Genomic DNA, 27,879 nt, shown 5'->3' with positions numbered 1-27,879 from the left:
GGTGAGCGTGAGCCTGGGAAATGGCAGTGATGGAAATGGCCTGCCCAGGCGCCCCTGGCTCAGCAGTCGGGCAGCAGAAGGAGCTCGCCAAAGCCAAGGAGAAGCCACCACCGATGGGGAAGAAGCAGAGCCCCGTTTACAAGCTGGAGGCGGTAGAGAAGAGCCCCGTGTTCTGCGGGAAGTGGGAGATCCTGAACGACGTGATCACCAAAGGCACAGCCAAGGAAGGCTCTGAGGGAGGGCCAGCTGCCATCTCCATCATCGCCCAGGCCGAATGTAAGGGCCTGGGGTGGTTGTGCATGCAGGGGCAGGTGGCTGGGCACAGGGGAGGCCAGGCCCAGGGTCCACTTTTGCAGAGAGAGGTCAGGATGACCACTCTACAAGACTCTCATGAGACACAACTGGGGGTCCAGACTCAGTGTGAAGTGGGAACTGTACAAGTGCCGGGATGGAACACAGATAGGAGTCGTGGCAAATGGAGGCTATGCCTGTCGTGACCAGAGCAGGGGAAGAGAGCTGGGAGGCAAGACTTCTTGGGAGCCCTTTGCAGGATTGTTAAGCAGGCCATTAACTTTCTCCTGTGACCTTGAGCAGCCTGAGCGTCTGGAGAGGCCCCAGACAGGAAAGGCCAGGTGTCCTGGAAAGCCCCGGCTGGTGCATGGAGGCCCTTCCCCACCTTTCACCTAGAGATTGAGCAGCCTGAGCGTCTGGAGAGGCCCCAGACAGGAAAGGCCAGGTGTCCTGGAAAGCCCTGGCTGGTGCATGGAGGCCCTTCCCCACCTTTCACCTAGAGATGCCCCACCCCATAGGACAAACACCCTGCTCTTGGGCTTGCTGGGCCAGTCCAGGGGCAGCAGGCAACCCCAGGGTGAGGCCTGGTCGTGCCCTTTATGCTTCTACTCAGTGGTGGTGGCCGTCCCCAGATAGAAGCTTCCAGGAGGTCCAGGTGGGGCCAGGAGTCCTCCTCTCTCTCCAGCACCCACCCTCCAACCCAGAGGTTTGTTGGGGTGGAACCTGGAGAGCCAGACAGCTTGCCATGGCACTTCCCACATCGACATATCTTTCCTCTCATCTCCCAATTCCTTCTGGTTGGTTTTTGAAGAGAGATAAGAGAATAAAAATTAAAGTGGAGTGAGTGACATAATAATGGTGATACACACACACACACATACACTATGTACACATACCTATATAAATATATAATAGACTATATTTATTGAGCTGTCTACAATAGCCTATATTTCCTGTGCGCAGGTGCTGTATTGAGGGTTTGATGTGGGTATCTCACTTACGTGCCACTTACTCCAAGTGAAGCGAAGTGGGCACCATATGCTCCCCATATTTTAGGTGTTCCCTCTGCTCTTGACCATTCAGCTGGGAGGGAGAGGGGACACAGTGAGTGAGGGCAGGGGGCACTGGTCGGGAGGTGAATCCTCAGACAGAGGTGGTCTGGGAAGGGGGGGAAGGAGTGGCCCAAGAGGGGATCTCTGTAAAGTGTCTCTCCTACGTGCTGAATTCCTATCTTTCTCCTCTCCTTTCTGCTTATCCAACCCCTTTTCCTTTACTTAAAAGGTGAGAATAGCCAAGAGTTCAGCCCCACCTTCTCAGAACGAATTTTCATCGCTGGGTCGAAACAGTACAGGTAAGAAGGCGAGCTTGAGCGGGAAGGCAGGGGACTGGAACCGGAGTGGCCCCGTGCCCAGCTGCCTGCCCAGGCTGCTCCCAGCTGACCCTGGCTCCCGCCTTCAGCACCTGCGGTTCAGCCCTGGAACCCGCCCAGGCTTTCCTGGCTGAGCCGCTCTCTCAGCCAAATAAGCTTTTCACGGCGTGTGGATGACTGCCTCTGGGTCACATCAACTGGACGTTTTATTTTTATTCTCCTCAGAGTCCTTGTGGCACCTCCTTGTTTCCCATCAACAGGGCGGGGGCTGGGAACAGGAGCCGCTTCCCGCTGGCATGTGACCACGGGCGCAGGCCCAGAGGGGCCGCCTTCACTGTCCTGCAGGGGAGAAACCCACCCGTGTCTTTCCTTGTGCGAGACACACCGGGGAGGATGAGGGGAAGCAGGAGGGCCCAGGCAGACTCAAGCCATGCACGGAAGCCAGGGTGGGGCCCAGTCTCCCCACTCCCTCAAAGATGATTTTTGACAACTAAGAGTTGAACCTTAGAAACAATTCCTTCCTCCTCCAGGCAGACTTTTTTAGCATTAAAATGTGAAAAAAGGCTAGTCAAAAAGGTCGTGGGGAGGGCTGCTGCCCCGGACCAAGAAATGCTCAGTGTTTGGTCGAATTCCCTCAGCTGCCCCAGATGCCTTTTGCCCAAGGTTGGGTGTGTCTGGTGCACTCACTTCGTCTAGCTGCCTGAGAGAAGCCTGCAGGCTTCTAGCAGTCCCCAGGGCTGAGTGAGTCCGCCTCCTTCGTGGGGCAGAAGATGAGGCTGGGGAGGTGGCTGAGGCTGTGGTCTGCTTCACGGCTGGTTTGCAGCAGCCCTTTCAGAAATTCTGCTGTTGCCAGTTCCTTCAGTACCTGGCAGAGATGTGAGCCCAGCTAGAGCCACAGTGGTGGTGAGCTCCTAGCCATCAGAGAAGAGCAGTCTCCCAGTACCCAGGACCAGCGCAGGCAGGGTGTCCATGTTTACACAGCTCCTTACATCCCACAGCAACCAGATAGCTCTAGGAACCAGTGGGGGTGGAGGCCTCCAACCACCACTGTCCCTCCTTCCTGAGGCAACAGAAACAAACTCTTGTCAGTCAGAATGAGAATGCTTGTCGCGTGTGGAGCCCCCTCTGGGAGCTCTGCGGGGCAGCCCACTCGGAGAGCAGTGAGAGAACTCAGTGGGACAGCCCCCTCAAGAAGAGCCGAGCGTGCGCCCCAGCACCGTAGTCAGAAGCACTTTTACTGTCCCTCCTTCCTGAGGCAACAGAAACAAACTCTTGTCAGTCAGAATGAGAATGCTTGTTGCGTGTGGAGCCCCCTCTGGGAGCTCTGCGGGGCAGCCCACTCGGAGAGCAGTGAGAGAACTCAGTGGGACAGCCCCCTCCTCAAGAAGAGCCGAGCGTGCGCCCCAGCACCGTAGTCAGAAGCACTTTTGTTGGCAGCTTGCCTGGGGGCCAGACACTGAGGTGGGCTCTTCAAATGAACTATTTCATTTAAACCTTATCTCTACCCTGCATGGCAGAAAATACTATGCCCATTTTATAAGTGAGGAAACTGAGGTTCCTTGGGGTTTAGGAACTTTCCCACATTCACACAAGTAATAACAAAGCTGGGATTTGACCTGGTCTGTATGGCTCCACATACGGTTATCTGAACCATTCTGTCTTCCTGCCTCCTCCTGCTCAACAAGTGGATCTGTCCCTTTTTAACAGCCAGTCTGAGAGTCTTGATCAGATCCCCAACAATGTGGCCCATGCAACTGAAGGCAAGATGGCCCGTGTGTGTTGGAAGGGAAAGCGTCGCAGCAAAGCCCGGAAGAAACGAAAGAAGAACCCGAAGTCCCTGGCTCAGGCAGGAGTGGCCTTGGCCAAACCCCTCCCCAGAACCCCTGAACAGGAGAGCTGTGCAGTCCCAGTGCAGGTAAGACCCACTGCCTGGACCCCTGGTTCAAGGGGCCTGGGCCTTTGCCCTGGCCCTGTGTCCTAATATCTGTGTTTTCCCCCACAGGAGGATGAATCTCCACTAGGCACCCTGTATGCTAGAAATGCCCCCCAGTTCACCAAGCCTCTGAAGGAACCAGGCCTTGGCCAACTCTGTTTTAAGAAACTCGGCGAGGGCCTACGGCCAGCACTGCCTCGAGCGGAACTCCACAAACTGATCAGCCCCTTGCAATGTCTAAACCATGTGTGGAAACTCCACCACCCCCAGGATGTAGGCCCCCTGCCCCGGCCCGCCCACCCCTTCCCCTACAGCAAACTGCCCCATCCCTTCCCATTCCACCCTCTTCAGCCCTGGAAACCTCACCCCCTGGAGTCCTTCCTGGGCAAACTGTCCTGTGTAGATAGCCAGCAGCCCCTGCCTGGCCCACACCTGAGCAAACTGGCCTATGTAGATAGTCAGAAGCCCCTGCCCGGCCCCCACGTGGAGCCTGGCTGCCCTTCTCGTGGTGCCCATGAGAAGTTTTCTGTGGAGGAATACCTAGTGCACGCTCTGCAAGGCAGCGTGAGCTCAGGCCAGGCCCACAGCCTGGCCAGCCTGGCCAAGACCTGGTCGGCAGGGGGCTCCAGGCCCCGAGAGCCCATCCCTGAAACAGAGGACAACGAGGGGGTCCTGCTTACCCAGGTAACTAATCCCAAAGATGCCATCCACATACCTCCACCACCAACTCCAGGGTGGGGAACCACAGCTGGGAGCCAGGGCGGGGCCTGCTTGGAGGAGAGGCATTGCTCACACCAGCCAGACCTGGGCAATGGGTTGCCACTTCATGGGTCACATATGCACGTGGTAACAAGTCAAATAGTAGGAGAGTGCTCATCGTGGTGAAAGCAGTCGTCCCCCACTCCCCTCCAGCCGCACTTTCACAGCCTTGTTAGCTAGTTCTGGTGTTAGTTCCTCTGCTTGGCTGCCTCATTATTGCTGAAGAAACAGAACTAAGCAATAGCAACTCGAGCTGTTATTTCATGGCCCCCTGACATGAAACAGGAGGATTTACCCATCTTTACTACCCCCTTCCTTCCCTTTTTCCTCTAGCTCTCTTCCTGGATAACTTTGTCATGTTAAGGGATTTTACCAAACTTTAATTTCTGGGGTTTATTTTGTCCACTTTATTTATTTATTTATTTATTGGCAGCTGGCCAGTAAGGGGAACTGAACTGTTTCATCCCCTTTAACATGATCCCTTGACCCCCACCTCTCTTCACTGTTCCTTTCTCCACCTTGTAGCTCCTGAGTTGTTTTTTCATTGTCAAAGGTGTTGGCAGTTCCGCTTCTGTCCCACAATCCCAAGTCTGGGAGAAGGGTCTCTATCACAAGGATCAGGTGGCCTCAGGCAGCCCGGGAAGCTCTCCTTTGCCTTCACCTGATTGCTATAAGACCCACTCTGGTCCTGCCCCTCCCAGAGCCCTGCTGGAGACCTGGCAGTGTCTGAGGGCTCAGCCCCACAGCCCTGTCAAGGACCAGCAGCAGGGAGCCTTCCCCACTGTAGCCCTTTGTCCCTCCACTGTCCTGGCCACTGAAACCAGCTTCTCTCTCCTGCCAACCCCAGAGACTTAAGCCGGTGGATTATGAGTACCGAGAAGAAGTCCACTGGGCCACGCAGCAGCCCCGCCTGGGCAGAGGCTCCTTCGGAGAGGTGCACAGGATGGAGGACAAGCAGACCGGCTTCCAGTGTGCTGTCAAAAAGGTGTGCCCATCATGGAAGCATGCCAGGGCTCCGGGGGCTGAAGCAGGAGGCCAGGCAGGAGGCCTGTTGTATTCTCCCGTCTTTCTTTCAAGGACAGTCACAGAGTGGTCTGGGTCTGACTTGTTAACAGAGTTTGGCAGTTCCCTGGGTCAGTTGGAACTGGAAGGGAGCACCGAGTCCCATGTCCTGGCACGGTTGCTGTCCTTGTGCGTGGATGTAAGGGGCAGGGTGAGAGTGAGCACACGGCTGTGGTGTCTGAGTACAGCCTGGCCCTCAGGCAGGTCAAACCTGGGAGATGGTGGGGTCATCATGAAATTCATGCTGAGCTAAAACCCCTAAACCACATAGAGGGCCACCCCCACCTGGACCAGAAGGTAGTAAGAGCAGGAGCCTCCACCTATCACTTATCCCACCCTCTGGGAGTGCAGCAGATCTGCTTTGAGTTCGAGTTCTGCCTCCTGTTGGCCAGGTATAATACAGTCCTGTGGGATGGACATTGTAAGGAATGAGATTTGGCAAGTAACTGGCCTAGTTGAAGAACCAGGATTCAAACCCAGGTTTGTCTGGCCCTAGAGTTCAGCTTTGAGCCATGCCTCGGGAAGCAGGGAAAGAAAAGGAAGACTCGTGGCCTGGGGTATGGATCAGAGGCAGAGGCATGAATCACTTCTCCCATCCCTTTATGTCACCGATGTTAGAACTGGAGACCAGAGAGGGTAGTGTGACTTGCCCAAGGCTGTACAACTGGGCCTAGAGCTGAGGCCTCATCTTGTCAACCACACAGTCCAGGCCCAGGGTGAGACAACAGATCCACAGATCTTGAGGGTATCGGTCCTACTCCTCTTCAGCACCTTTTCTCCTTCCCCCAACTCTCAGCTCACCTTAATTGGAAGCCACCTTGTCCTAGCCCAAACTCATAGCCTCAGAGCTAGCACGAGGGCCTCAGAGACATTTCTGTAGACCATTTTCTTGGCCCACTGGGTAGGGTGAAATAAGCTCAGAGATGGACCTTGTTTCAAGTGGCCTATGTGAGAGACACTCTGACCTCCAAAAGAAAAGGGACTAAGTAGCCAGAAAAGCCCAGCACACTCGGGCCCTATGCAGAGTGGACACTGCCACTGCTGTCATGGGTGCCTGTGGCTCTAAGGGGTGATGTGAATTAACCTGGCTTCCCTAGTTTGTACTAGGGTGTTGGATTTCTAGAGTTTGGGCTTTGGGGTAGTGGGATGAGAGGGGACAGTCTGTAGGATTACCCCAACCTTCAGACATACTGTGTCAAATAAGCAAGCTGCACTCTCACCACCCCCACTGACAGAAACACATGCTGAGTTCTCGCCAGCGTGGCTCATCATCTCCCACTTGGATGCCAAGGCCACGTGCCCGACCTCCTCAGCTACAGTTCCCCTCCCCAGGATACCGGAGAAGGCTCAGCTGTCCCTCCTGAGAGCTGCTGGGAGGAGGGTGAGAGAGTGTGAAGTGTCCTAGACAGGCACCCAGTGCTGGGAGCTTAGTCACTGGGCTTCTCAGCTGTTCCCCTGCTGAGGTCCTCAGAGTCCCAGGCAACAAGGTAAACAACCCCAATATAGTGAGAGAGGACAAATACTTCAATTCTCACCCCCGAGGCAGTCGGAAAAGCTCCAAGCACAAAGCATGGACTTTCTAGCCCCAGAGATGCTACCCAAGCCCACCAGAGCTGGCCACTCTGAGAACGCCACCTCCTTCCCAGCCAGGAGCGGGCAGTGGGGACGGCTTGTTGGCCCGCGCAGCTGGCCTCCCTTTCTCTCAAGGGGAGGGGTTAGGGCAGGCAGTGGTATCCTTTAGGATCTTCAGCTGGAAGACCTCATGAGAAATTTCCTGAATCAGGGGACAGGGACTGAGGAGGTGGGCCTGGGGTCAGAGGTCAGTCTGCACATAGGGTCAGAGCAAGTCAGTGCCCCTCCAGTGCTCCCTGGGGAGAATCCAGGGCATGTGGTATCACTTGGTGATGCCATGTCTACCTTGTTCCCTCTTCTAGAACATCCTTAGCCTCAGGTCAGATGCTGATTGACCGTGCATGGGTCCAGGGTTTAATGCAGGGTTTTTAATTCTTTTTTAAGGTTTTTGTTTGATCTTGCTTTTAATTGCAAACAAACACAGGCTCATTATAAAAGAATTCATATAACAAAAAAAGCCAGTCTCCCTGTTCCCAATTCCATTCTCAGAGGTAACCACCCTTTAACATATCTTTTTAGACTTTTTATGCATATATAAACATGTGGTTGTTTTTTTTATAAAAGTGAGATCCCACTGTAGAGATGATTACCATGTTTCTTTCATGCAGATTTGCACCCCCACACTCCAAATGCCTATGTGGTCCATGGGAATGCTGTCTGTGGTCTTGCTGGCCTGGGAGCTGGTATGGAGCACTCTGAGGCCCTCTTCTCCCAAGAAGACTCCAAGGAACTTCATGCAAAGGGCTCAGCTGCTTCTTTCACTGGCTCTTGCTGTATGTCTTGCAACTTCTTTCCACACCCTCACTGGGCTTGCCCTGAAGCAGCCAGGGCTTGAAATGGTTGGAGTGATCCATTTTCCCTCTCACTGTGGCTTCTTCTACCTTCACAAACTCTGTTGTCTCTCCTCCTCTTCCCCTGAGCTCCAGTGGTCCCAGGCTGGCAGTCTTTGCTTTTTAATAGTTGTATATTGATCAGTTGTCGGGGAGAGTGACTTAGGGGACTGTCTATTCTACCATCTTAATTCATTTTTTCACAAACTTCTTGAAGTATCCTCATATCTTCTTTAAACGTTTGTCAGAATTCAGCAGTGAAGACATATGACTTTGGAGTTTCCATTGAGGGATCAGAACCCGTGGCCTTGGTGTTATCAGCACCACACTCTCCCAAGTGAGCCACGGGCCAGCCCCTCACTTGTGCTTTTTAACAGCCAACATGTAAGTTCTTATCCTAGTCAGTGAATGGATTCACAGGATCCATAAATTCTTGGAACTTTATTCAAAAGTGTGTTTGTATGTTGCGTGTATGGGCATGCACACATTTTTGATGGAGAAGAGTCCATGTCATTTATCAGATTCTCAGAGGTTTGTGACCCAAAAAAGGCTAAGAACCTTTCATTTTAGAACATCTGGCTCAAGCATGAGTTTTGGGAGCCTCCTTTTGGCTCTGCCACTGACCTGGGACATTGTGGCCTTGGCCAAGTCAGATCAGCTGTCCCTGAGCACCTGCTCTGTGCCAGATGCTGTGCCGGGGCTGGGGACAGAGATGTGGAATCCACAGTCCTTACCTGAAGGAACTCGAATTATAACAGGGGATAGACATTCACCTGGCAGGAAGGGAAGTGGCCACCGGCCCTGGACACCTTTCAAATGAAAATGGAGCAAGGAGCAAGGGGAGAACATCTCGGTGGTGATGAGGAAATAAAGGGGGGACCTTCATCTTTGCTGAATATCTATGTGCCCGGTACTGTTAGTCACTTTCTCATAGTTTATAGTCCTGGAATCTTCAAAAGAACTTACAGAATTGGTATTATCCTCTTTTTCACTGATGGAATAAAACAGATAAAAATGCCAAAGAAAATAAGAGAGTTTCATGGAGGAAAAAGTAATCCCCAGGCAATTCAGTGGAGAGAAGTGGCTTTTGGATTTGTGCCTGGCATATAAGTGACCATTATGTATTAGTTCTGTGAACATCTTCATCACAGTCCAGCCCCTACCCTTTACAGACAAGGACACTGAAGTCCAGAGAGGAGAAAATGCCAGACGGGCAGCTGGCCTATCCAGGAAGGCTGGGGTGCTTGCTCCCACCTGACTCCCTCAGGGCTGCCCTTTCAGCTCGCTTTCTCTGGCTGGCACAGACTTTTAAAGCACCTCGTGGTTGTTTGTTTGTCTTAGAGTGAAGTTTTTAGTCCTATCCAGGAAGGCTGGGGTGCTTGCTCCCACCTGACTCCCTCAGGGCTGCCCTTTCAGCTGGCTTTCTCTGGCTGGCACAGACTTTTAAAGCACCTCGTGGTTGTTTGTTTGTCTTAGAGTGAAGTTTTTAGGTTTTGTTTGTTGACCTCTGCTGGCCGGTATGGGGATCTGAACTCTTAACTTGGATGTTACAAGGCAGTGCACTAACCAACTGAGCTAACCAGCCAGCCCAACACCTGGTATTTTGAAGTGTCCCTCCCACTCGCTTTGGTCTGGGTGGTTGGAAATGTTTTCTGGCATTGCTGGGACACTCTAGAGGACTTACACATTTCTTAAGGGTTCGCAACCCTTACTATGTCAACAATTTTTTCATAGCATTCCAAGCCAAAACAAATACCTAACTTCTGTTTATTAAGTAGTTAGGTCAAATAATAAGTCTTTATCCTAAAACAACTTAGCAACCGTTTGAAAAGCAATACAAAAAGAAAAAAAAAGCAAAACACATAAATTGAAAGGAAAAATTTCCTTCCGTTCTTAAACAACCAGATTCCTTGTTGGGCCCTGCAGAGCTTCTCAAACCTTGAAATCAGATTGGACATGACTGCCTTCATTCCTGTTTTACATTTTCCCCCTGAAGTACTTTTTATCAGAGCAACCTCCAAAAACCTAGCTTCATGAAGATATATCACCAAAAAAGATGTAGTGCAATCTCATGTTGAAACTGAATTGTCTTGAGCTAGTAGTTTGCGCTGTCCTGCAAATGTTGAACGTCACTATCTCCCTCAAATGTACAATATCCTGTTGTGCCCTTCTGAGTTCTCTGCGGTGCCCCCAGGGTGCTTCAACTCATGGTTCAGGAGTAGTAAGGTTAAAGACCTCATGAGATCTAATACAAGTCCTGTTGGTGAATTAGTTCCAACTCAGGTTCAGAGGCCTTTTAGAACTGGAAGCGCCAACAGTGAGTCAAAGTTCCTGTGAGTTGATTAACCAAACCAGATATTCTTTAAGTAACAAGAGGGGAAACATGTTCCACTTTTCCAAAAGTCCAAAAGTCCCACATCATCAGAGCTGCTGTTCCCGTCAGCAAGTCTCCAAGCAAAGCTGCGGGGTCCCTAATTGATCTCTTCCAGGCTGGTTCTGTTACCACTGGCGCCCCCTGGCGATGCCATTCAAGGCTTACCCAGGAACCAGCAGCAGCCAGGAAGGAGATGAGTCTCTACTAAGTCTAAGTGTTTAATAAGCTGCTCTTACTTGAGCTGGAGGGAGGATGTGGGGATCTACCACTTCCTGAGAGGCCACTGGTTGCCAGGCATGGTGCCAGTTGTCATCCTTCCAAATCCTCACTCTCCCCAGGAGCAGATACCTCCATCCCCCCTGTATACTCATGGAAACACAGGGTTGACAGAAGTGTGTTGCCATTTTTTAAATGATCAGGCCAGGATCTAAGTCCAAGATGTTTGTATTCAAGCCCTATTTCTTCCCACCATGTCAAGCTGCTGGTCCCTGCAGAAAGCAGTGGATGATCCCAGACAGGCTAGTCCGTGGTGGGAAGGGCCTTGGCCAAACTCCTCCCCAGAAGCCTCTTTATGTGCCTAGGTGCTGGGGAAATAGCTGCAAACAGAATAAACATAAACACTGCCCTGTCTGTATGGACATTTTAGTCCTCTGGGAAAGAGACAAATTATAATGAGTTAAGAAAAATGCTGAGAGGGATACTGAGGATTCAGAGGCCCCCGAGAGAATCAGAATCTTGGTTCTTGACAGAGTCAGATAAGTCAGAAACCCAGCTTCTGAGAGTAGACATTGATGTTGATAAACAAAAGGTCCCAAGTCCTAGAAATTGTCCAGACATTTGGGCTGGGAAAAAATGTTCTGTGTTTGGCTGATTTGGGAATGAGCAGCATGCTGGGAACCTGGATAAGGAATGTAGCTTTTGTGTGACTGTGTTTTCGCACATGGTCAGCACTACAGAACTTTAGTTAAGTACAAGAAGTTGCCCCTGACATTAAGGGTACATGGTACAGTTTAGTCTCTGAGGGTCCACCAGATCCCTGCCTGGCCCCAGTGTCATAGTGTTTTCGCACATGGTCAGCACTACAGAACTTTAGTTAAGTACAAGAAGTTGCCCCTGACACTAAGGGTACATGGTACAGTTTAGTCTCTGAGGGTCCACCAGATCCCTGCCTGGCCCCAGTGTCATCACTGGAAACATCAGCAGCCCCTGCCTGTGGAGCACCAAGGGTCCTGACAGGATGCCAGAGAACCAGCCCCGGTCCCCTCACCATGATTGACAGCTGCCTCTGGGCCTTTCAGGTGCGGGTCGAAGTATTTCGGGCAGAGGAATTGATGGCGTGTGCGGGATTGACCTCACCCAGAATTGTCCCTTTGTATGGAGCTGTGAGGGAAGGTCCTTGGGTCAACATCTTCATGGAGCTTCTGGAAGGTAAGGAGCCAGGTCCCACCCACTCTCCCTCCACCCCTGAAATTCAGGGCCAAGGGTTTCCCCCTGAGTCTTGCCCATGTTGACCTTGGTCTCCACTCAATCCATTTTTAACCTCCTGACCTTGTGGCATCTGCAGGAAAGGCCTGCGTTTCCATCACCTGCCCTTCACTCTTGCCCTTGGTTTGCTGGGAGGCCTGGGAAAGCCCCTTGTAAAGTCTGGCCATTGGTCTCCTAGGTGGCTCGCTGGGCCAGCTCATAAAGCAGAAGGGCTGTCTGCCCGAGGACCGAGCCCTTTACTACCTGGGCCAGGCCCTGGAGGGGTTGGAATACCTCCATACACGAAGGGTCCTACATGGAGATGTCAAAGGTGAGGCTCAACTACCCCACCCCCACCCCTGGCCCTGTTCCCCAGTGGGCTCTTCCCTCACGCTGTACTGCCTGATTTCCTCCCAGATCTTCTGGGCCTGTCTGGTCATCTCCATTGGCAGGGTTTGAGTCAGGTGATAGGGCTATGCCCAGTGGGAAGGAGAACGATGTTCTCCAAGCCCTCAGCCTGGCACTGTAGTTTCCAGTGGATGGTGCCCGCAGAGAACTAAGATCGAGCTCCTACAGCCTGGTAACCACGGGGAGAGGGTGAAGGCAGGAGAGCAGAGTGGCACTATCCCCAGGGGTGAACACTGTCCCTGTCCCCACACCCTCAGAGATCCTGCCTGCTGCCTGCCTCTAGCCTGAACCGATACCCTCCTCCCTTCTTCCATGACTAATGAAACTAATCAGAAGCAGCAGCTGCCACGTAGGGTCACTGGAGGTCCAGGCAAACTGAGCCAGGGTGGGCTGGGGCCCGACATGACTCACCTGTTCCTCTTCCTCCTTGATGCTGGCCTGGCAGCTGATAATGTGCTCCTGTCCAGCGACGGGAGCCGTGCAGCCCTCTGCGACTTTGGCCATGCCATGTGCCTTCAACCTGATGGACTGGGGAAGTCCTTGCTCACAGGTAAGCCTCCCCCAGACTCTCCCTCCCCGCAATGTTAGTAGCCAGTAGCCATTACTAAGCATTAGCCATGTGCCTTCCGTGCTTTCCATAACAGGAATAAGAGATGGGAGCACTTTACATCCATCAAGTGTACTTAAGCCAGTGGGGCTTACTATAAGGTTTTTGTTATGTGTAAATGCAATAATGGATGTCAGGTGCTCAGTTCTGATGCTCCCATTAAGCAGGGAAAAGACAAGAGAGGCTGGGTGACTCGCCCTGGGTCCCAGGACTTCCGCCTTAGAGCCTCTGTACCTCCTCCCCTCTTGTCTGGCCTTTTCAGGGGAGCTGTGTGGCCAGCCTGTGACCCCAGCTCTTCTGCACCTCTGAGAGCATGGTTGGCTGGAAGCACAGAGGGCAGGCTGACCAAGGAGCCTGGGCTCTGTAGCTGGTGAAATGTCTACTTTTAACTTCTATTTTTCTGATTACTAAAATAATCCATGCCCATTGTAAAGTATTTGGCATATACAGAGTTAAGTGGTATAAAAGAAGAGGAAAAGAATTCTCACCATTCCAGTCACCCAGAGAGAGAATCGTAGTCATGAATATTTTAGATAATTCCTTCCACGTTTTTTTCCTGTACCTAGTTAAGGCCGTTATAACACAATTTGGGACCCTGCTTTTCTCATTTACAGCATTAACGATAAAATGATTTCATTTTGGCCAAAGGAAAAACAGTCTTTTAGAAGTATATGATTGTAGAGGCTGGCCTGTGGCTCACTTAGGAGAGTGTGGTGCTGATAACACCAAGGCCACGGGTTCGGATGCTATATAGGGATGGCCGGTTGATTCACTGGCTCTGGCCTGTGGCTCACTTAGGAGAGTGTGGTGCTGATAACACCAAGGCCACGGGTTCGGATGCTATATAGGGATGGCCGGTTGATTCACTGGCTGAGCATAGTGCTGACAACCCCAAGCCAAGGGTTGAGATCCCCTTACCAGTCATCTTTTGAAAAAAAAAAAAAAAGTTTTTTTTTTTTTTTTCTTTTTTTTTTTTTGTCTTTTTTTACTGACCAGTAACGGGATCGCAACCCTCGGCGCCGCGCCCGCACCGCGCTCAGCCAGTGAGCGGGAACCGGTCTCCACATGGGATCCGAACCCTCAGTGGGAGCGCCGCCGCGCTCCCAAGCGGCGCACTCTCCAGTGCGCCACCGGGCCGGCCCTGATTGTGTGTTGTTAAAGGACTGTGTTGGTAATTCTGAAGGTGTAAATTGAACATGGACACCTGACTTCCACCTTAAAATAACTTTGGTGGTTTTCTTCTTATTACAAAAATACTATCTCTTCTAATATCTTTTGAAGTAGAGCTAAGCAAAAATTTTTAATACAAATCATCAGGAAAAAACCACAATTAACATCTGCTAGTGATCCTTCCAGTCTTTTATACACATAAGTTTTCTATTATTGGTTTGTTTTTTCACTTGCTGATATTTCAGGAACATCATACCAGTAATTATTCTTCTACAACCTAATTTTCAATGTCCAGGCCCCTCCCCATTTTTAAAAAGCACTTTAAAGGTTTGGTCCAGAGGGCAGAGCCCATGTTATGGGTGATCTGTTGCTTTGTACCAGTCCCCAGCCGAGTCCCTGACTTAGCTCATCCCCAGCCAGTTTGACTTGGAGGCTTTATTTCTTAAAATACTTTAAGAGAGACAAATTCAAGGCAGCCTAGAAATTGGCTGGGGTGGTCTTTGCCTAGGCTCTTGCCATCAGAGTTCACAGGTGATTTTTCTTTCTCCCCCATGCTTTCTCAGGGGACTACATCCCTGGCACAGAGACCCACATGGCTCCAGAGGTGGTGATGGGCAAGCCTTGTGATGCCAAGGTGGATGTCTGGAGCAGCTGCTGCATGATGCTGCACATGCTCAATGGCTGCCACCCTTGGACCCAGTTCTTCCGAGGGCCGCTCTGCCTCAAGGTCAGTGACAGAACCTGGGATGGTTAGGAGGGGAAGCCAGGAGGGCCATGGAGCCTGAGCTTAAGCCTGGAGGGGGCCTCCCGTTTTGGCTGCTGTTCAGTGGCAGACGGGAACAGGGGAGGCTCACATGATAAATGTGGGATCCTGACTAAGATACTTGCTGCCAAATCTGAGGGTACAAGGGGAGATCGTAGCTGAAGGGTCTCACTGAGTTTGCCACAGGTTAGCGCTCTTTCCTGTCCATACACTGAGACATCTTCACCTGCTTCCTGCCAGGCTGTTCCTGGAGGTCATGGGCATCTTGCTGCCTGGCTCTAGCCTGTCCTACCTGGCTCCTTTTTTTCCTTTTCTAGGAAAAGTCCCAGCCCTTGATCTAGCCCAGACCTCTTCATTCCTTGTGACAGACCCCCGCACAGTGTAGGCGAGGAGCAGGGGAATTGGTGGAGGGCAGGAACAAAGCTGGGTGCTAGGCAGTGAGGGGGGCAGGCCTTACACACTGTCTTTTGGCCCTCAGATCGCCAGCGAGCCCCCGCCTGTGAGGGAGATCCCACCTTCCTGTGCCCTTCTCACAGCCCAGGCCATCCAGGAGGGGCTGAGGAAGGAGCCTGTGTACCGAGCATCCGCGGCAGAGCTGTGGGGGAAGGTCAGCCGGGCGCTGCAGCAAGGTAAGAGCCCAGCAGGGGCGGAGAGCCGTGGCTGAGGGAGGGGGCAGGGCAGGTCATGGTCAAGAACAAGGTACTTAACTGACCTCTCCGAACCTTCGTTCACCCATCTGGAGTATGGGGATGAGTCCAGCCTCTGAGCTGTTAGGAAGATTGAGGTGACATGAGTACAGGTGTTTGGTGCCATGCCTTGACGTGCAGGCAGTGCTCATGACACGAGGAAGAGGGGCCACCGCATGCAAAGGGAGCTCAAACTCTCTAAGAATCAGAGAGTGCAAAAGAAAGCTGGGTACCACTTGACAGCCATTTGACTGGGAAAGATCAGAAGGTTGGTAGTGCCAAGTGTTGGTGGGCATGTGGGGCAGGAGGACCCTTAGGCTCTGCTGGAGGGCACCTGGCAGCACTCAGGCAGCTGTCTGCAGACCTCTGCACCTGAATGCATCGCCAAAGGAATTCCCACCAGATCCATAAGGGGATACGTCTGAGGACGTGCACTGCAGCAACACATGTGGGAGGGGAGTTGAGCGCAGTCTGGGGTCCCTCACTGAGGAAGTGGAGCAGTAAAAGGTGGGGGTGCCCCATGGATCACTAAGCAGCAGCTCCAGCAACTCGACGTTCCCAGAGCAACACAGGTGGACCTTAAAGCCACAGGTTGAGGGAATGAGGAACCAATAGAATGAGACCTAGAACATAATGCCTTTTTTGTAAAAATCGATCAATAAAAACAACACACATTGTGCAAGAACATGATCAAATCAAAAGTGACACATTAAACATAATAAAATGTTTCCTGGGGGGTGGGCAGGGAAAAAGCAGCAGTTAGAGGAAAGGAAAGGGAATAAGTAGGGCTGGCTGGTTGGCTCAGTTGGTTAGAGCATGGTGCCATAACACCAAGGTCAAGGGTTCAAGTTCCCATACTGGCCAGCCGCCAAAAAAAAAAAAAAAGGGAATTAATAAAACAGGAATGAGAAACCTTGCATAACCCCTCACCAAAAATAGATGGTAGTTATAATTAATTTCAAGGATGGCCCCGGAGCTGAACTGCCTCCCATACCACAGAAATGGTGCCCTTAGGAAGCACTAACTGCGGGTAGGGTAAGAGAGCTGATGGCAGGTCAGGGAGGCCAGCTTACTTGAGAACTCTAAGTTAGTCTTGTCCCAGAGTTGTTTTTAAATCTTCTCCTTACTGTTAACAAAGTTTTTCTCTGGAGCTGATTCTGAATTTGCTACTGATACCTAAAAGGAAAATGGAATAAAAGACAGAAACACAGTCCTATTCCTGTTAAATAGGGCCATCGTACTGAAGAGGCCTCCTCCGGAGACCACCACACTGCCCTCCTAAATCATCTGCCATCGAGGTGCCCCAGCAAAGTCCTGCCCCTGCTCCCCACCGGCCACCTCTAGGCAGGAGAGGCCATCCCTACCTGGTCTGGCACCTGTGTGCCGGCATGTTTCCACCTCACCACGTGTGCTCTCTGTTTTGTAGTGGGAGGTCTGCAGAGCCCTTGGAGGGGAGAATATAAGGAACCAAGACGTGCACTGCCAAACCAAGCCAACTATCACCAGACCCCCCACGCCCAGCCGAAGGAGCACTTGCCAGGGGCTCCAGGGCCCCTGCCAGCTGAGGACACAACAGGCGGGACCTGTAAGCCTCAGCTGCCTCTACCACCAGAACCCCCAGAGCCAAACAAGTCTTCAACCCTGCACTTGAGCAAGGAGGAGTCTGGGACATGGGAACCCTTGCCTCTGTCCTCTTTGGACCCGGCCCCTGCCAAAACCCCCAACTCACCAGAGCGGAAAGCAACCTTCCCCGAGCAGGAGCTACAGCAGCTGGAAATAGGTGTGTGCAGCCAGCCACAGCAGCTGCACGGCCCTGGGGCCTCTGGGTCCCTGTGCACTGGCCCTGGGCTTCCCGCTGAGGCCGTGTGTCTCCATTGTCTGTCTGTCGTGGGTTTTCTTTCAGCTCCTGCCCCAGTGGGTCTCTCACAGCCACCTTCCGCTTTTCCCTGCAGAATTATTTCTGAACAGCCTGTCGCAGCCATTTTCTCTGGAGGAGCAGGAGCAAATTCTCTCATGCCTCAGCATCGACAGCCTCTCCCTGTCAGATGAGAGTGAGAAGGTGAGTGGGCTATGGGCCCGGAGCCCTGGTGAATGGGCTGTGTGCAAGGAGTGGCAGGACAGTGGGTGACGGGGTCACCCCTTCCTTCTGGGAGGGTCCTCACTGGGGCAGGAGGTCATGGTTTTTCAGAGTGAGACATCATCTTCAACAGTCCTGGGAATTAGGGAATGAGTCTGGCTACCAGGGACAGAGGGGAGGTAGCCTTTGCTCCCCCCATAGTACCGTTTACCCTCCTCCAGCCTAGGACACGAGCAGCTCTTCACTCCAGGGGAGGGCCCAGGACCCCCTGTCCCAAATGAAACCAAGGCCGGAGATGGTTCCCTGAGCCCAGGGGCCTGAGTCTTGGCCACTCTTGTTGTTTCAGAACCCATCAAAGGCCTCTCAGAGCTCACGAGACACCCTGAGTTCTGGCATACACTCGTGGAGCAGCCAGGCAGAGGCTCGAAGCTCCAGCTGGAACATGGTGCTGGCCCGGGGGCGGCCCACCGACACCCCAAGCTATTTCAATGGTACTGTCAACTCACCTGCTCAGCAGCCTCATGGCAGCCGATCTGCCTGGGACTGATCTGCCTGGGACTGAGGGTTCATGGTCCTTTTCCCTGGCATAGTGGGGAAGGGAGAGGAAGGCACCTGGTGCCTAAAATGTGAGGTCCCTGGCTAGTAATTAGGCAAAGGCTGATGGGACAGTAAAGGACCATTGTCCCCTCATTGGCTGCTGGTGGAGTCCCAGAAGGCCCCCTAGCTGGGGGAGGAGAGCAGCCTCTCCTGGCCTGGAGTCAAGAAACCAAGCAATTAATGCCTTCAGAAGGGAAAAGGAAGGAACAGGACCCATGAGCATTTTAATCAAGAACTCGGCAACAAGTTTGTTGGACCCCTCCTCTGGGATTTGAGGTTAGAAGATAGAAAGACAACATGTGATTTTTCAGTTTTCAAGCTTGGTTACATAGGTTATGTTGTGATTTTGCTAGAACAAGGACTTCATCAGCTCACAGTTCCCTGGCTCTCCCCCAGGCTGGTGTGACTTGTAGCATCAGATCCCATGGCCTGGCCAAAGGCTGCTTCAATTCAGGGAACAATCCAGGTTGCCTACAATCTAATTTAAAAATTTTTGTGTTCAGTTCCTTTCTGAACTGAAAGTTGGAATCCTGCTTCCCAATAGGAGCCAAGCTCAGCTCTTAATTATGTGCAGGCCAAATCCTGGGTGTTGGTGGCCAGGAAAAGCTAGCAGGTGTATAATATTGGGGCCACTCCAGCCTAAATTTTATCCCTGCCACTTCATCACAGCCAGACCTGTTCCACTCTACACAGGGTAGAGTGACTTTAACAAGAAGTTTCCCCCAGCCCCTGCCAAGACCCTCCTTCTTGGGGAGCCAGGAGCTGCCCTCCTGACTACCATCTTGCCTACTGCCTTCTAGGTGTGAAGGTCCAAATACAGTCTCTCAATGGCGAACACCTGCACATCCGGGAGTTCCACCGGGTCAAGGTGGGAGACATTGCGACCGGCATCAGCAGCCAGGTAAGCGGGTAAGGTACACACTTAGGGGCAGAGTCCCAGAAGCTAGTGCACCTGGCCCTGCCCTCCAGGAGGAAGGTTTTCAAATAAGTAGAAATGGCACACTAGAGAATAGTTGGACATGGCCTCAGATGTCCCCAGAGTCCCAGGGCAAGAGTGGCAGTGGTGATTGAGAGGTCTTCAAGACCCACTTGGTCCAGGTGGGATCTTCCGAGTCTTCCAGAGTGAAAGACAGTGCCCTCGAAGCTGCCTGTTTGGCTGGAGGGAGATGTCTCCCAGTGCAGTAGGGGGCCATCAGCTTTACACTCCTGGGTGGCTTCTGAGTCCCTTGTCTCAGCACACTGGTTTGCTCCGCCCCTAGATCCCAGCTGCAGCCTTCAGCCTGGTGACCAAAGATGGACAACCTGTTCGCTATGACATGGAAGTGCCAGACTCGGGGATTGACCTGCAGTGCACCCTAGCCCCTGATGGCAGCTTTGCCTGGAGCTGGAGGGTCAAGCATGGCCGGCTGGAGAACCGGCCCTAGCCCCGCCTTCCACTGCTGGCTCTACTCTGTCAGAAGCAGCCTTCCTTCTTGGTGCTCCATGCCACCCGGAGATCCAGGCTTAACCTGCTCCCAGGGGTTGGCAGCCACAACATGGCAGCAAGCAAAACACCTGCCAGGGTTTCCCACCTGAGTCCTGCCTGACCCGCCAAGAGAATACTTTGCCCACATGCAGAGACGAGGAGGAAGACAGGAGGACCCTTGGGAAACGAACAGGTGCTTCTCTGCCTGCTCCATATAAGTTGGCCTGACCCATTCAGATCAGTGACCACTTGCTGGCAGTCAGGGGAGAGCAGCTTCCAGCCCGGGTCAGGAGGGGTGAGGCCCCTCAGCCCCCAGGTAGGGTGAGGGTGTCAGGTGTCCAAGGGCCCAGATCGAGGTCTTGTACAGGACCAGGGCAGCAGGTTTGCCTGCCTTGGGTTAATGGGGGTCTCTGACCCCTCGTCTGGCCTTGCCTGGCCATCTAAGCCCCTTTCGGATGTAGGAGGATGGAATGCCTGACACTTGGAAGTCTTCTTGTGTCAGATTGCTGCCACACTGGTCCTGAGTTGAACTCCAGTTCAGCCAAGGACCAAAGGTATTGAAGTGAAGTGATTCTCAGTCCCCAGCACGTGCTCCTTGGTGGCTGGCCACTCTTCCCCAGAGTGTCACTGCCTCTGACTAGCTGGCACTCAGTTCCCTCATCTGTTAAAGAGAAGGGTGACATGAGGCCCACCTGTCAGGAATTGTGGGAGGATACGGCATAACAGAGACTGAAGAAAGCGGGGGATGTAGGCACTCCTGTTCCCCAGGAGCGCAGCTCAGCGTCACATCGACCCTGCCCTGCCCCATCCCATGTCGCAGGGCACTGCCGACTACACTTTGCACTCTGATGACCTCAAAGCACTTTCACAGCTGCCGTCCAGGAGGGTGGGACAAGCAGGCCAGGAGATTGGTGAAGAGACTCAGTCTTGACCTGTCCACCTGCATGTGACCCCTCAACCATCTCAGATTTCAAGATGAGCACCCCCTTCCCCGTTGCCCGGCCAGCCTCTTCTCTTGGGGAGCTGCTCATGTAGCATTAAATCAACTGTGAATCGTTGGGAGGGAGGGGCCTGCTGGCCTTAACCTCCTAGGGCCTGGGGGCACTGAGACCCCTCTTTGGGAGAAGCTTGTCCCCACATCTTGCCAAGGTGGCCTCTGTCCAGCTATTCACATCGAGCCAGACTGCTCCCATGGAGAGATCCCGCCCCAGCACATGAAGAACTGCAGCCATGGTACTGCAGAGTTCAGGTTGTAGAGAACTCTGTGAGCAATAAAGTTTTGAGTGATGACAAATGCTTCTAGGCCATGGGTGTCCCCACTCTTGCTGTCTGCTCACTGACCCCCACAACCCTAAGGGCTTCCTTCCTTTGCCTTCTTGGTGGGGTCTTTTCAAGTCTCCCCCTTGTTCAGGGCAAGGGCTGCTTTCTACCCTTGAATGGGGCCCCTTTTCACACCACTCCTCCCAGTAGGTACCTCCAGTCCCACCTTTGGGCTGTCCATTCAGACCAGCTAGGAAAGATGCCCTGCCTGGTGGCAGCAAGGCAGTTCCTGGCCAAACACTGCCAGGCTGAGGAGAACCAAGGGAGGACACCAAGGTCTGCACACTTTGTGCCTTTGCCTAGGTCAGGCAGCCCAGTACCACCAGAAGGGAGATAAGGGATCAGGTGCTGGGCGTGATCCAGGAATGGACAGGGGGTGCACACAACACGCCCTCCAGCCACCCCTCCTGTCTCTGAGGCCCAGCTTCCAGGGAACTGAACTAGTTGGACTCCCACCCCTTCCAGCTGCCTCCTGAGCACCCCCATGGGGTCAGGGATGACTCCAAGAGTGAGTTCCTTGGTCATGGGGGGGAAGGGGGAAGCTCCTGTCTGAGGATGGATGGGAGGGGAACACAGGGTCCCGTGTCTAATCTGGCTCTACAGCCCCAAAGCTGTGTGCAAGTGTGTGCATGCTCATGGGCACACCAATGGCTTGGGTTGATTCAGGGCCCACGGAAGGGGCAGCAGCCTTGTGCCCGGTGTGCCCAGAGCAGGTGCATAGCCCAGCCCCGCAGACCCCTGCCTTACCAGGGGCTGCCTTCCCCACCGCTCAGAGAGGGCTTCCGGCTGCGGGGGTGAGGGAGGGTAACCAAAGAACGCTCCCTCGGCCGCCAAGGCCCGTGTGCTGGCAATCCCGAGAGCGGTTTCCTGCCTACGGGGGTGGGGGTGGGGGGTCGTGGCGGGGATGTCACAGAGGCGGCGACATCACAGGCGCAGGCGCCCCCGGCATCTCCCGTGCCCCCCACCCCACCTCCCAAAGAGCACACTGGAGGCAGAAGGGCAGCAGCCGTCAGCCCGCTCCCGGCCTCCTCGACAGAGCTTCGGACAGCATGGGGGTGACAGGTGGGAGCGTGCGGGCGCGCGTGCGGCCGAGGAGGGTGGGGGGCGCCAAGGGACGGAGGTGGGGGTGCCGGGCGGAGAAAGTGAAAGTGAGGGGGCGGGGCGCGGAGCGGGCGGCAAGCAATCGGCCCGGCCCCTCCCCTTGCTCCCGAACCCGGGCGCCGGAAAGGAAGGTCGACCCTCCCCAAAGCCTTCCCCGCGCCCCTAACCGCTCCCAGTACGGGCACACCGTGGGGTAAAGCCCACAGATTCACCGGGTTCTTGGAGGAGGGGTTCTGGGCAGGAGCAATGGCCTTGTGTCCAGGAAACGACTCATGAACTATCCCAAATTGCAGGTAATCCAAAAAATCACATCCATTTGTCCCCAGTTGATGCTTGGAGCTTTGCAGGGAGGAGCAGTCTTCTTTCAACAAATATTTATTGAGCACCTCCTCAGTGCCTTCTACTCTTCTCTGCACCAGTGAGCACAGATGTTTGCCCCTAGGTGCCCTGGGTGTCCTTTTCACAGATAGGGGCTTAGATCCCCACTGAAATGGGGCTTTCTTCTTGGGACTGTCTCTCCCAAGAGGACATGGTCCAGCATTAAAAATGTGCTAAGAATCAACAACCAGAGAGCAGCTTTGGTTGGACAGCTAGGCTTGCCACAGAGAAGATGGCAGTGGAGATCTGAGTTGGGCTTTCAGGCTTGAGTAAGATTCCAGGTATAAGAAATAGCATGTGCAAAGGCACTAAGGCACAAAAGGGCCTGCCATGCTTTGGGGTGCCTTGAGCTTGGGACATCCAGGGAGCTGGATACCAAGAGATGAAAAAAGAAGGCAGAGGTCAAACCATGCAGGATCTTTCAGGCCACACTAGAGTCTGGGTGTAACCAGAGGCAGGTGTGATGTAGCAGGCTCACTCTGGGGTCTGAGAAGCCCAGGTTGGAGGGGAACGTGGTTGCAGTGGCCCAGCTGGGGCCTAAAGAGGTTTAAGACAGAACAGTGATTAGCATCACAGAGTTTGGAGCCAGCCAGGCTCATCTGTGAGAGGAGAGCCATGGCCACGTGTGCATAGGGCAGCTGTGAAGTCTGAATGTGTGCAAAGAACTCAGCGCCAAGCGACAGCAGGTAGTAAGTCTGTTGACTTGTATTGGGAGAGGTGGAGAGAGGCAGTGGGGTAGAAGAGGGATGCGTACAAGGTCAGCATCAGAGGTAGGAAGGTCAAGAACCACGGAAGTGAGGAGAGTCACAGATGACCCAGGTTTCTAATTTGGGTGATAGGATGAAGGATGGATCAGGGCGAGGGGAGACGGGGGATATCAAGAGATTAGAGACTGGAAAGGAAGATGGGAGTCAGACACGCAGAACCGTGTGGGCCACACTAGAGTATAGATACATGGGATGTGAACTTGAGGGAAGAAACGGAGGCTAAACTGCAGAGTCTGGCAAGGCGAGAGGGATAAGGAATTCAATTCTTTGCAGAGACATTTGCTGAGCATCTACCTTATGCCAGACTTTCTGTGCAGGAGATCAGAGATTCCAAGTGGGCAACCCACACATTCTGCCTGGGGTCTTATTGACAATCAGCAAGAGACTGTGCTTCGATACAGATCTGGAGGGGAGGGCAGGGTGGCTGTAGGAGCAGCCCCTCACCCAGAACAATGGGGTAGGGTCCAGAAGGTCTCCAGGAATCAGTGAACCCTGTAGGAAACAAGGGGCTTTCCAGAGAGAGGAGACAGCTCACGCTCCTACAAGGGATGCATAGTATTTTAAACAAGGTGAATCTGAAGTCCCTTTCTGGGAAAATGCAATCAGCGAGTGGAGTTGGGTCTAGAGCTCAGGAGAAAGGAGAATGAGAAATAAGAGAGATTTGAGAATCTCCTATGGTTGCAGCCAAAAGTCTTGAAAGCAACACGATGCAGGGACTGTGTTTGTTTAGCGCTGTACTCTCAGCCCCCGGCACAGTGCCTGGCCTATACCTGGGGCTCAACATGTTCCTTTAACTTTACCAAAGAAATACGCAGGTGGCTAGATAGTACTGAAGAGTTCATTCAAGTAAGAATCCCCTACATCACACCCCCAGTCTCACTCCTTAAACCAGCTGTGATAGTTTCATTTGAGCTATTTTTCTGCTTAGTTTCTTTTTCTTTATTTTTAATTTTTTTTATTTATTTATTTTTTACTCTGGCTGGTACAGGGATCTAAACCCATGGCCTTGGTGTTTTAAGGCAGCGCTCTAACCAACTGAGCTAACCAGCCAGCCCAAATTTTTTTTTTTTTTTTTTTGGCAGTTGGCTGGTATGGGGATCTGAACCCTTGACCTTGGTGTTATAACACCATGCTCTACCCAACTCAGATAATCGTCTAGCCAGCCCTCGGGCAGTATTTTGTGACACCCCACAAAGTAAGATAACGTTTTTTCGTGCACCATCCTTCCATCCTTCCCTTTAGCTTTCCTCCCTGCCTTCCACCTCCCAAGAACTCCAACCTGTATTTTTATTTTTCAAGATTAGAATTGGTAACATTTACATTGTCCCATACTACAATCATATTTTCCAAATATTGTCTATATGTTATTTCTAAAAAGTGAAAGTTAATAAACAGAGTTTACATTATTGTGACTGTTAACTACTATTCACTGCAGAGCCAGGAAAGGTATCAAATTACTTTTTCTTTCCTATACAGCTTTTTATTTTTCCAGGAGTTTCTAATTGCCTTTTTCTTGTATTCTTTGGTTTTATTATACTCTTAGTTTTCTTCAGCCTCCACATCTAGTCAGCTATTCTATCAGATTTTCCTTTTTCAAACCTACTACCCAGGACTCTCTGTCCTCTTGCACCAATCTGCATTGGTTGTAGGTCTCTGTGCAGATAACCTCCAGGACTTAGCTGCTTTCCTGGGGTGGACACACTATTTCCTTCACGGCACTCTTGTTTTATGCTTTCAGTTTGCTTCAGCACATCCTCAATTAACTTCCTAAAAAAAAAAGAAAGTAAATTTTCTTAGTCTTTCCATGTCTTTAATGATAGTTTGGCTGGATATAAAATTCTAGGTAAAAAACCACTTTCCTCAGAATTTTTAAGGCCACTATCATTGTTAACTCTGCTGCCAGTATGATTTTTTTCCCCTTGTAGGTGACTGGTTTTTCCACTTTAGAAGCATTTAAGAATTCTTTGTTCCTAGCGTAATGCACTTTCATAGCAATGATCTTTTGACATCTGTGATGCTGAGCATTCAGCAAACCCTTTTAAGCCAATGACATCCTTCAGCTCAGGGAAATTTTGATTTTTCTTTCCCTCTTCTCCATGTTCTCTATTCTTTCTGGATCCCCTTTCTAGAATTGGAAATCAGACCTCCTATTGATCCTTTTCTCTCACATTATCTTGATATTTTGGTTCCACTTTCTGGGAACATCCTCTGTTTTATTTTTCAATTCTATTTGCCAAAATCTTTCCTTCTCTAACTCTTTTTTCATAGCATCCTGTTCTTGTTTTTTGGATGTGATATATATTGTTGGATATCTTCATCCCTTAATCTCTGAAGTTGATTAGAGTTTTTCTTTAAGATACCTTTTGGTTCTCTAATTACCTCTGTTACTCTGGGTCATCTTTTCTCTTGGTCTGTCACTTGTACATTGGCAGTTTCCTTAAATGTTTGGTGATCCTTGGTTGTCCATGTTTAAGAGTGAAATCATTTTTTAAAAAGCTGATTGGGAGCCCTGTGACTGTAGGACTTATTGCCCTGGCACTTTAGGGTGATCAGGCAGGAACAAGACATGTCTCTGGGGACTACTGAATGCCAGAAAGTGGAAGTCTTCTACCTGGGTAGTGGCCACCAGACTGCCATGAGTATGGCACTCATAGTGGGGAGGAAGCATTTTCAGCCCTATGGCTCCCTCTTTGTCATTCCTGCCATCTCTTAGGTGGCCCCTCTGGGACTTACCTGGACAAACTGGCTCACTCTTCTCCTTCTTGGCTGGAGTTGCTTCTGCCCCCACTTCTTCATCAGGTACCACTCCTCTGCTTTCCATATTCTTGAAACAAGATGAAATCTTTTGTGTGCTGTTGGTCCCTCTTGCTTCCTTAATCATTGGGAGTTTATACCTTCTCTGTCATTTTTGTAAGGTCTATTTTAAATACAAGGCCAGGAGGGGAGAATGAAGGTATGCTGTCTAAGGTTCTTACACTATATGCCAAGTAGTATAATATTTTTTTTTTCTTCCCTTTAAATTTTTATTTTGTCGATATACAATGTGGTTGATTATTATGGCCCATCACCGAAACCTCCCTCCCTCCTCCCTCTCCCCCCCTCCCACCCAACAATGTCCTTTCCGTTTGCTTGTTGTAACAACTTCAAAGGATTGTAGTTGTTATATCTTCTCCCCCCACCCCGGTTATTTTGTGTGTGTGTGAGTGAATTTATTTATTTATTTTTAGCTCCCACCAATAAGTGAGAACATGTGGTATTTCTTTTTCTCTGCCTGACTCGTTTCACTTAATATAATTCTCTCAAGGTCCATCCATGTTGTTGCAAATGGCAGTATTTCATTCGTTTTTATAGCTGAGTAGTATTCCATTGTGTAGATATACCACATTTTCCGTATCCACTCATCCGATGATGGACATTTGGGCTGATTCCAGCTCTTGGCTATTGTGAAGAGTGCTGCAATGAACATTGGGAAACAAGTATACCTTCGACTTGATGATTTCCATTCCTTTGGATATATTCCCAGCAGTGAAATAGCTGGGTCATATGGTAGATCAATCTGCAACTGTTTGAGGAACCTCTGTGGTATTTCTTTTTCTCTGCCTGACTCGTTTCACTCAATATTATTCTCTCAAGGTCCATCCATGTTGTTGCAAATGGCAGTATTTCATTCGTTTTTATAGCTGAGTAGTATTCCATTGTGTAGATATACCACATTTTCCGTATCCACTCATCTGATGATGGACATTTGGGCTGGTTCCAACTCTTGGCTATTGTAAATATTCCAAGTAGTATAATATTATTTGCAGGTAGACTGTGATAAGCTAAAGCTGCATATTATAAACCTTAATGCAACTAAAATAACCACAGGAGTTATAGCTAATAAAAGCCAACACAAAAGATAAAATGGAATCATAAAAATACATAATCCAAAAGAAAGCATTAAGAAAAGGAAAAAGGGAACAAACAAAACATGAAACACGTAGAAAGCAAATAGCAAGATGGTAGATTTAAGCCCAATAATCACAGTTAGTGTTAAAAGGCAGAGATTAGCAAAGTGGATTAAAAGAGCGAGATTCAACTATATGCTGCTTATTAGAAACCCACTTTAAATATATAAAGACACAAAGAGATTAAAAGTAAAAGGATCCAGAAGATATCCCATGCTAACACTAATCATAGGAAAGCTGAAGTGGCTATATTAATATCACTCAAAGTAGATTTCAGATCAAAGAATATTGCTATGCTTCCAGTCAAGATGGCAGAATAGATGATCCCCAGTGTCACTCTCTCCCACAAATCAACAAATTGACAACTATAAAAAAGCAACAACAGCCAAGCTGGGGCCACTAGAGCTTAGGGGAAGAGGAAGGGAGACCTAGGGAGTGCATGAAGGTGGGAGAAGCCACGATGAGAGAAAGAAAAAATCGCTCCGACCATTTCATGTCATGGCCACCTTAAGGCTGGAGCTGCTGAGTGCAGGGAGCAGGAGCTAGGAAAAGCTGCAGCTGTGCCCTTCGATGAAGTTGCTTGGAGTCAGCAGGGGAGAAGAGGGCCTTGGTGGCCCTCAGGCCAGCAAGACCAGATGATAGAGTTCCTGTGGACCCACATAGGAGTGAGGGGCCACAACAACTGAAAAAAAGGAGCCACTCAGAGGCCAGTGAGTCATCACAAGGGACCAGTGCACAGCCCATCCCATGGGAAGTGTTTGCAGCACAGGCGGTGGGGAAAACGGGCCCACCAGGAGAACACTGGGGCATGGCAAGGACAACCAGCACCTCAGGGCCTGCCCAGGGACCTGGGACATGGAGCTGGGGACCGGACCCCCT

At 51.3% G+C, this 27,879-nt stretch overlaps 1 protein-coding gene across 1 annotated transcript; it reads left to right on the top strand.

The window, feature by feature from the left end:
• On the top strand, positions 1–20,783 carry MAP3K14 (mitogen-activated protein kinase kinase kinase 14). The gene is made up of 15 exons (XM_008579550.1): positions 1–276; positions 1,573–1,642; positions 3,368–3,575; positions 3,663–4,277; positions 5,200–5,337; positions 11,549–11,678; positions 11,914–12,045; positions 12,568–12,672; positions 14,463–14,626; positions 15,141–15,291; positions 16,775–17,128; positions 17,301–17,407; positions 17,772–17,916; positions 18,823–18,923; positions 19,282–20,783. Exons 1-15 carry the CDS (start codon positions 21–23, stop codon positions 19,444–19,446), a joined length of 2,841 nt encoding a protein of 946 aa, XP_008577772.1. The 5' UTR covers positions 1–20; the 3' UTR covers positions 19,447–20,783.
• Positions 20,784–27,879: the final 7,096 nt, after the last annotated feature.

The sequence above is a fragment of the Galeopterus variegatus genome, unplaced genomic scaffold (genome assembly GCF_000696425.1).
Source record: "Galeopterus variegatus unplaced genomic scaffold, G_variegatus-3.0.2 Scaffold1910, whole genome shotgun sequence".
Lineage (NCBI taxonomy): Eukaryota > Metazoa > Chordata > Mammalia > Dermoptera > Cynocephalidae > Galeopterus > Galeopterus variegatus.
The sequence above is the reverse complement of the archived record's forward strand: the minus strand, read 5'-3'. Positions and strand labels throughout refer to the sequence as shown.

Excerpts from the sequence above, each read along its gene's own strand:
- MAP3K14 (XM_008579550.1), top strand. The coding sequence starts at position 21 with ATGGCAGTGATGGAAATGGCCTGCCCAGGCGCCCCTGGCTCAGCAGTC. Across the intron at positions 11,679-11,913 it reads CTTCATGGAGCTTCTGGAAG|GTGGCTCGCTGGGCCAGCTC; the intron begins GTAAGGAGCCAG and ends TTGGTCTCCTAG. Across the intron at positions 12,046-12,567 it reads CCTACATGGAGATGTCAAAG|CTGATAATGTGCTCCTGTCC; the intron begins GTGAGGCTCAAC and ends CTGGCCTGGCAG.